We start from the raw sequence: 9,367 nt of genomic DNA, 5'->3' as shown, positions 1-9,367 counted from the left end.
TAAGTGCACCCATATTGATAAATTCAGCCCAGTATACACTTATGTTCTTTTTTTTTTTTTTTTTTTTTTTTTTTTATTATACTTTAAATTCTGGGACACATGTGTTTGTCTTGAAGGTTTGTTAACAGGTATACATGTGCCATGAGCTGAGATCCGGCCACTGCACTCCAGTCCGGGCGACAGAGCGAGCTCCGCCTAAAAAAAAAAAAAAAAAAAAATCAGATTTAAAACCTTTAGTAAATATAAATTTTTCTTAGTTTCTTCCACTTATGGTCTTTTGTTATTTTTAATATAAAATTTTAGAAGAAAATCTGATTGAAATTGAACAAATATACCTCTGAATAAATTTTCTTGCTTAGCTTTTCCTTGCCAAACTAAAAGCTGAACTTTCAGACATCTAATACAAAGCCATGTCTTCAGTGTGCATTCACATATTATGGATAGATTTCCATTTATTTTAACTAAAAAGATCACCCTGAAAGAAAGCTAATTTCTTACAAAAGGAAAAGAAAGTAAACTTTTCTCATCATTGAACTAGCATGAACTTTTATTAATTCAATCTAAGTATTTAGAAACTTTCTTTTTTTAGCACTGTTCTGATTCAGACATTTACTCTATTGCTCTAAAATTGCTTGGTAATTTGCCAGATACCATCCTGACTTTCTGACTAGACTGACTTTCTTAAATATCAAATTTCACTGCACTACTTAATTTTATACAAAGGAAAACTTTTTTCCATTTAAGCTGGTTTCTGCAGTCAAAATAATTAACATTCAAAGAAGTGTTAAACTCTTAAAATTTAATTTGGTCTAAAATTTTCCCAATTTCTGAGTGAATTGCCACTTTGTATCATGCCAACAGCTGTATTTCTACACTCTTGTTTTTAAAACTGGCTGGTGTTTTTTTGTTGAATATTCGTTGCCCTCTAGTGGGCTAAATCGTTCTTTTAAAATGACCAGATAGTGTCAAATTTAAAGGAATCATTTCTATATGGAAGTGATTAAATATTCTTTCGTGTTTTAATACTCTTGTTTTTCACTGTGTTTAGTTATGTCTCACACAACTAAGTTTTTAACCTCACGAGAACATTTTGGAGATAGTCTTTGAACCAACAGTGTAACCAGTGTAAACAATGATAAATACTTTTAAGAAGGCACATTAAAATAAGCTTGTCTCATTGATAGTTTGTGTGTCTTCACATTTTAAAATGTGTTTTTGGATACATGCTGCCTACTTCTAAGATATTTTCATCTTTTTGCCTTGCAGATGCTACAACTGTGGTGGCCTTGATCATCATGCTAAGGAATGTAGTCTACCTCCTCAGCCAAAGAAGTGCCATTACTGTCAGAGCATCATGCACATGGTGGCAAACTGCCCACATAAAAATGTTGCACAGCCACCTGTGAGTTCTCAGGGAAGACAGGAAGCAGAATCCCAGCCATGCACTTCAACTCTCCCTCGAGAAGTGGGAGGCGGGCATGGCTGTACATCACCACCTCAGGAGGCTAGGGCAGAGATCTCAGAACGGTCAGGCAGGTCACCTCAAGAAGCTTCCTCCACAAAGTCACCTACAGCACCAGAAGAGCAAAGCAAAAAGGGGCCTTCAGTTCAAAAAAGGAAAAAGACATAACAGGTCTTCTTCATATGTTCTTTCCTTTTACCTGTTGCAAAGTCTACCTCATACAAGTATAGGGGAACAGTATTTCACAAGCAGTAGCTGACCTGGGATTTTAACTACTATTGGGGAACTGTGAATTTTTTAAACAGACAAATCACTCTAAGCAAATTACATTTAAGCAGGGTGCCATGTTTTATGTTAATTCAGAGAGTAAGATACTATGTCTGTCAATATGTGCATGTGTGAGAGGGAGAGAGCCTGAGTCTGTGTGTGCACATGAGAATTTTATATAGAAATGTAGACACATATATAAAGAGCCTTTGTCTTTATATATTTGTGTATAGATCAAAGCACACACCCTCCCTCATGTAATTGGATATTTCCAAGAATTGAAAACCCATGTGAAGCATTATAGATAGTTTTAAATTTAACCCACTGGAGTTTTCTTGAAATACCACTTCTTTTATATTATATAAAAATAAAAACATGACTGTTACTTTTTGTGTGAACCAAAGGATACTTCAGATCTCAGAGCTGCCAACTATGGGGTACACTATAGGTTTTTAAGACATCCAGTTCTCCTGAATTTGGGATTGCCTCTTTTTCTTGAAATTTCTGGAGTGATATTTTTTCCCCCCTCTTTGAAGGCAGTACCTCAACTTCGTATGCCTCTGACTGCCATAAGCTTTTTTGATTCTGGGATACATAACTCCACAAAAGACAATGAATGTGTAATTTGTGCCGATATTTCACTGTTTTAAATTCTATGTTTGATTGTAACGTTAGATGCCTATTAAGAGAAATGAAGGGGAGGATAATCTTAGTGACTTGTTTTCAGTAGTATTTTAATACCAGCTTCTTGTAACCTTTTCCATGTTGTGAGGGTTGTAAGGGATTGTGTGGCAACAGCAGCTTCCCTTGGCTGAGTCAATCTTCTACCCATTGCTTAGAGCAGGTAGCCCTCCTTATTTACTGCTGAAGACCTTAGAGAACTCCAATTGTTTGACGTATATTTTTGGTGGCTGTTTTTTTTGTTCATCCTGGAGAGTTATCTAACTTCTTTCTAAAACAAACAAGCAGCACAGAAATGAATGAAATACCGGGGTTGAGAATTAAAATTAAATGGATGTTCACAATTGCCCAATATATATGACCTGTGAATGATATGAAAAAAGGCAGTGTTCAGTGGCAGTTAACAAGAGTGACAAGCCTGGGGCAGAGGTACCAAATCTCTCCCACCAGAGAACTGCAAGTATTTTATACAGTAACTTTGAACCTATGGAAGTTACCTCCAATGCTTATTCTGAAGTAACCTATATGGTGGATACAGGATGAACATTCAGTACTAGGGAGAATCTTCTCAGGTTGGTTCTCAGAGTGATAAACTGGCTAGGGACCAGTCATAGTATTGGTCCCATTAGGTTTCGGTCATGGAAAAAAAATTATTTTGGGGTCATCCTGGCTCTAGATGTTATGGGCAAATTTCTGAAACATCTACAAGAAGGTACCAGTTAATTATAGTGCTTAATATTGGGAATAATACTAAGCATTATAATTATAATGTATGGGCCTGTTGGTGTAAGCTCAGATAATTAAATAAAAATAGCATGACTCAAATGAGACATATTCCGCTGAACAGTTTCTACTTCCTCTCCCTCCTGTCCTGTCATGGGAGATGTATATAGTTGCTGCCGTTTCAGCAAGCCACCACCATAAGAAGAAAATGCCTCAGGTTGGGTTGCCAGTCCTTTACAACTCAGCTTGAATTTCACAACAGTGATTGTGAGAATCTGCATGGTATACACTGAAATATCGGTGTGCTGTGATGCAAAGCTTACCTTTGACGATATTGAATGTGATATAGCTGTAGAGAAGTACTTCCTTGCCTTATGTGAGGATTTCAAGCTTATTTAAATTATGTAGACAAATCAAAGTGGCATTGCTTAATTTTTAGCAGGCATAATAAGCAAGTTAACGGTAAAATGCAAAACATGATAAGCATTGCTCAATTTTTAGCAGGTATAATAAGCAGGTTAACAGTAAAAATGCAAAACATGATAGATAAGTCACTTTGAAAATTCAAACCAAAGTTCCTTCACCTTATGGAAATAGGAAATTATGGACTTGAAAATTGGACATTTCCTGTTTATAAAAAGAAATTTAGAGCTAAAATCATGGTAAAAAATAGAAACACTTGAGAACTATGGTCTTTATTGGTGCAATTTGAAATCCTTTTCATCATCTTACCAGACTGAACTAAGAGCACATACCAAACCTATCTTATGGTTGAAAGTTGGGGTTTATTTTTTATATGAGAATATTGTCACTATTACATAACATACTCAGGACAAAGAACTTTGCTCAGGGAACATACCATATAATATTTTTGTTGTTTCTTTACAGACTAGTCTACAGTCCTGCTTACTCAAAACAAACCAAATAACTTATACCTTTATATAAGTATTATGTACTGATGATAGTAACTACCTCTGAGTTTGACATAGATCAAAATTTTTGAATATCAGATATCAGTTATCCTATTTTTATTTCATGTGAAAACTCCTCTAAAGCAGATTCCCTCAACTCCATGCATATGTGAATATCACTGATGTGAACACATTGTTCATTTACATAGGTAAAATATTCTGTTTACAGCAAAAGGCTACCTCATAGTTGATGCATAGCACACCTGTATGTATGCTCTTCCAGCCTTACAGGTGGCTGATAATTCTCTGGTACAGAACCTTTTTATCTGTATTATAAATAGCAATCCACAACTGCATGTTTCTGACAAACATTTGTGAATAATGAAGCATCTCCTTTTAGTTAGCAAAGTCTCCAAACATCTCCTTAAAATAATCATGTATTTAGTTTAAAGAATTATGGGCACTGTTCAACTTAAGAACTTAAGCAAAACAGAACACAGAAGCAGTCTTAGAAGCATCTCTTTGCCCAGAGGCGGAGGTCGGAAGGGGTAGCAGGGAGAGGGGTTGGTTTATGCAGGTATTCGTGCTTAGGCAAAGAGTTTAAAAGATGCCAATGTCCTTCATTTACTGTCTGTGCTGCCCTGAAGCCAAGCGTATTGCAGCATTATAGCCCCAGGCACATAACTAGCACTGGCTTGCCAAGGAATGAACATGCAATGCCATTACTAGCTATTGAGGGAAAAGGGTCTGTGTGAAGCATCACTTTGCAGGGATTACTAATGGTGGGGCAGCAGGTCTGTGAATTCAGTTATCTCTTGACCTCACCCTCATGTCAACACAAATGTAATTCCTAAAGAAGATGCATTGCCAGTCTCTTAGCCCTGTAAGCTGATCATTTGCTACATGGCAGACTATAATGGAAACATTTTTATACTTGGATTTCTAGTCTTCACTAGAAGACCTTGGATGTATTTTTGCAGTTGAAAGATTTAGAAAGAGTTTTACCTGCTTATAACTTGGAAGTTTAGTGTGCAATGTAAGAAAAAATATCAAGAAATGTCATGTTATTAGCATCAGTCCACCTCCAATATTGCCAATATTATTTTTATTCTGGCTCAGTTTTATTTTGCACCAGGGCGGCCCCAAGTCACTGCTGGTTGTATTTAGTTTGTGAATAGGAGCCCATAAGTGTTAATAGACTTTGTAACATTCACTGTAAGATGAATTATACAGGACATGGGAAATCTCATTAAGTCTGAAAGTTAATTTAAATTAATTTATCTGTTTTCTCTAAGAAATGTTTATCATAAAATATATATGTGTATTTCCCCTTTGGTTATAAAATTTGGGAAAGTATGTACAAGTGCAGCTGCACTGACTTTAATTTTCTAGATGTCTTAATGAGATTTATTTGTTTTAGAGAAGAACATCTTGTTAAAAGCATCAAACTCTGTCTTACATAGCTGTCAACAGCCTCTTTAAGATGTGGTGGTTGTATGATCTGTGTCATAATTGTTCAGTTAGAGTGAGAAGCTGACCTATGATTCATTTTTAAATGTTATATTTGGAACAAAGCTGCAAGTTATGGTAAAGTACTGTACTGTGAGAAAGTATTATGATATTTAATGCATCTGTGGCTTAACACTTGTGAGAGTTACCAGCTTGAAAATGATGGTGTTGACTACCTCTTGAATCACTTCCATCTATCAACCACTGGCACCTGCCACCAAGCTGGCTTCAATTAGTATGTGTTGCTTTTTGGTATTAACAACTCTAACCATACTAGAGACCAAAGTGAACCCTGATTTTTATATGTCTTTAATAATGGTGTTTTATCTAGTGTTTTTAAATTATCCTGTGTAGCATTTAGATTACCTCATTGTCCATTTTGATTCATGCTGTTTACAAGTGAAAATAAAAACACTTGAACTGTATGTTTTTGAAAGATAAGGGGTAGATGTTTGGAATGCATTTCACTTGCGTGCAGTTATCTGGAGGGACTGAAGCACTGTTTGCCTTTCTGTACACTCTGGGTTTTATATTCTCATTTCATGCCTAATGTCTAATTCTGTCAATTATGGATATGCTGGGGTTTTAAAAAATTACTTGATTAAAAATAAAACATATAACGTTGGCATTTATGATGGGTTTTGGAGATTTTTTTATGATGTGTGTTCTTACTAAGTGAAAGGATAAAAGGCCATTTAGGCAATGTTTTACATCAGTTGGAGCATAAGTTAAATGGTATTAACATATCCTCAGTGGTGAGTATTAACGTGGAACTTACTCCAACAATACAGATGCTGAATAAATATAGTCTAAGTGAAGGAAGAAGGAAAGGTGGAAGCTGCCATCACTCAGAATTGTCCAGCAGAGATTGTGCAAGCTTGTGAATGAATAAAGGCACATACTTCACATGGTCAGGAAGAGTGATTTGAAGCAAAATATTCAAAGCCTATTGAAGAAATCATTTTAGAATTTTTCTACAGGTTTTTTTCTAATAAAGAATTTGAAAAGAAAAAGGCAAATTATATCAGTACCAAATATCTAAAATGGGAATATAGATTTATCAAACCATGAATGCAGTATTAATGTACTATAACAAACCATTTGGTAAAACTATTGAGTTCTATAAATTGGCCAGTTCCACAATCAAACTTATTTTCCTCTCTACACCTGGATGATTTCTTTTTTTGATGATCTGTTATAACTCTTCTTATTTTATTTTAAAATGTGGTAAAGGCGGAGTAGATTTAATATAACTTTTTTTTTTTTTTTTTTTTTAAGATGAGGTCTCATTCTGTTGCCCAGGCTGGAGTGCAGTGGTGCAATTGTAGCTTACTGCAGGCTCAAATTCCTAGACTTGAGTGATCCTCCCACTTCAGCCTCTTGAGTAGCTGGACTACAGATGCGCACCATGCCTAGCTAATTTTTTTTTTTTTTTAGAGAGAGATGGAGTCTTGCTTTGCTGCCCAGGCTGGTCTTGAACTCCTGGCTTCAAGCAGTCCTCTCTCCTCAGCCTCCCAAAGGACTGGGATTACAAGTGAGCCACCATGCCTAGCCTTAACCATTTTTGATTGTTAAGTGTATTCACATTCTTGTACAACCATGTATGATTCACTTTTCTTTGAATGTGAAGGGCTCTTTGTACTTTCGAGAATATGGAAAACCTTTAAACCTTAAAAATATATGTAATCCCATTGTCTGAAAGTAACCAATAACAGCTTTTATTAATTTATATTTAGTATATGGAAAATTTTTTATTTTCTTTTTGTGAGACAGGGTCTTGCTTTGTCACCCAAGCTGGAGTGCAGCGGCACAACCACGGCTCACTGCAGCCTCAACCTCCCCAGGCTCAAGTGATTCTTCCAGCTCAGTCTCCCAAGTAGCTGGGACTATAGGCCTACACCACCATGCCTGGCTATTTTTTTGCATTTTTTGTAGAGATGGTAAGATCACAAAACAAAAATTTACTATCTTGTGGCCCAGGCTGGTCTTGAACTCCTGGGCTCAATTGATCCTTCTGCCTTGGCCTCCCAAAGTGCTGGAATTACAGGTATGAACCACCCCTCCGCCGGCCAATTTGTAAATTTTTTGTAGGGACTGTTTCCCTATGTTAGCCAGGCTAATCTTTAACTCCTGGCTTCAAGGATCCCACCTCAGCCTCCCAAAGTGTTGGGATTACAGGCGTGAGCCACCACACCTGGCTGAAAAGCTTAAAAAAAAAAATATATATATATATATATATATGTATAGACACATTGTGTGTGTATATAAAATATAGACGTGTGTATATATACATATATAGACATATATATACACATAATCCCATTGCCTAGAAATAACCATTAGCATTTTTAATTTTCTTCTGGTTTTATATATGTATATATACACATACATACACGAGAGCATTGTTTTTGAGACATAGTCTCGCTCTGTCACCAGGCTGGAGACCAGTGGCACAATCTCGGCTCACTGCAACCTCCACCTTCCAGGTTCAAGCGATTCTCCAGCTGGGACTGTAGGCGCGTGCCACTGCATCCGGCTGATTTTGTATTTTTAGTAGAGAGAGGATTTCACCATGTTAGCCAGGCTGGGTCTCGAACTCCTGACCTCGGGTGATCCATCTGCCTTGGCCTCCAAAAGTGCTGGGATTACAGACGTGAACCACCACGCCCTACCAGAGTTTATACATAGAAGAATTTGATCATTAAAACAAATAGTCCAATATGCTTACGTAGTTAATGTTGCTTTTTTTTTGAATAAAGAAGAGCTGTAAGGCACATTCAGGATAACAGGAAGACCCAGCCAGAATTCCAGGCTGCCCTTCTCTGTGCAGAGTACTACGTTTCCTGCCCTGTCTGTGTCTCCCGTGTAAGCTTTTTGTAAGGGCCTTTGTATGAAGCTTTTGCTTGCTAGGCTACTAAATCAAAGCAGTGCTGTGTGATAACCACCGTTTTGTGATCGATTCTGCTCCTGATTGCCTGTTAGTTTTGTAAAACATTCCTCAAAAACTGTGGGGTTTCTTGTTTGCTTTGCTTTCTAGAAATAATTGAAAATTCTTAAAACTTTCACAGTTGCTCAAATGTAATTTCTGTCATCCTCAATTTAGAAATCAGTATGTTGCCCTTTCTCATCCTGTCTCCTCTCTCTCTCTCTCTCTCACACACACACACACACACACACACACACTTTCTGAATTAGTTTGGACTGCCTGGGAAATGGTAAATGTTTCTGTGGCTGCATAGCAGGCATGTTTCTTAACACAATATAGGATAGTTTATTATATTTATAGTGTGTTTTGTTTCTAAAATTACTCAAAATTTCTGAAAGATGTGGGCTGTTTTCTGAAGGCCAAGGGCTTCCATTTCTACTTAATTTCTGAGCTGCTCAGCATCTGTAACTATATACGCCTGCTCCAGTTTGTAAAAGTTATTTAAAACACAAACTCCAACCTTGGAGGTTTTGCTTACATCCCAAATCACATGATTTGTTTTCTTTTGTCAAGAAGAAGAAAGAGGCCTGTTAAAGTAAGGACAATGCCCAAAGTCAAAGTCCAGGGAAAGACTATTTCACACTTAAGAATCAAACCACACTTCTGTCTGACTTGGTGCAAATAGACGTATTGTTGACCTGTCCTTTCATACTGCTTTTTCACCTTTACTTCTAGAAGTGTGGCCTCTCCCTCACTGCCAGTATGTCAGATATTTCAAGTGTTATTTATCTCTTTCTTCTTTCTTTCTGTTTTTCTTTTCTTTTTCTTTCTCTTTCTTTCTTTCTCTTTTTTCTTTCTTCTTTCTTTCTTTTTCTTTTTCTCTTTTTT

The 9,367-nt window shown here is 36.6% G+C and overlaps 1 protein-coding gene across 2 annotated transcripts in view; it reads left to right on the top strand.

The window, feature by feature from the left end:
• LIN28B (lin-28 homolog B (C. elegans)) overlaps window positions 1–6,185 on the top strand; it is a 136,916-nt gene extending 130,731 nt beyond the window's left edge. The window contains exon 4 of one of the 2 annotated variants that reach the window (XM_011952876.1): window positions 1,267–6,185. In XM_011952876.1, coding sequence (XP_011808266.1) covers window positions 1,267–1,630 — 364 coding nt within the window. In that variant the 3' untranslated portion in view covers window positions 1,631–6,185. The remainder of the gene's footprint in view (window positions 1–1,266) is intronic. The other variant, XM_011952875.1, reaches the window with a different exon arrangement.
• The last annotated feature ends 3,182 nt before the right edge of the window (window positions 6,186–9,367 follow it).

This window comes from Colobus angolensis, unplaced genomic scaffold (assembly GCF_000951035.1).
Source record: "Colobus angolensis palliatus isolate OR3802 unplaced genomic scaffold, Cang.pa_1.0 Scaffold35, whole genome shotgun sequence".
Lineage (NCBI taxonomy): Eukaryota > Metazoa > Chordata > Mammalia > Primates > Cercopithecidae > Colobus > Colobus angolensis.
This window is presented reverse-complemented; position numbering and strand designations above follow the sequence as displayed.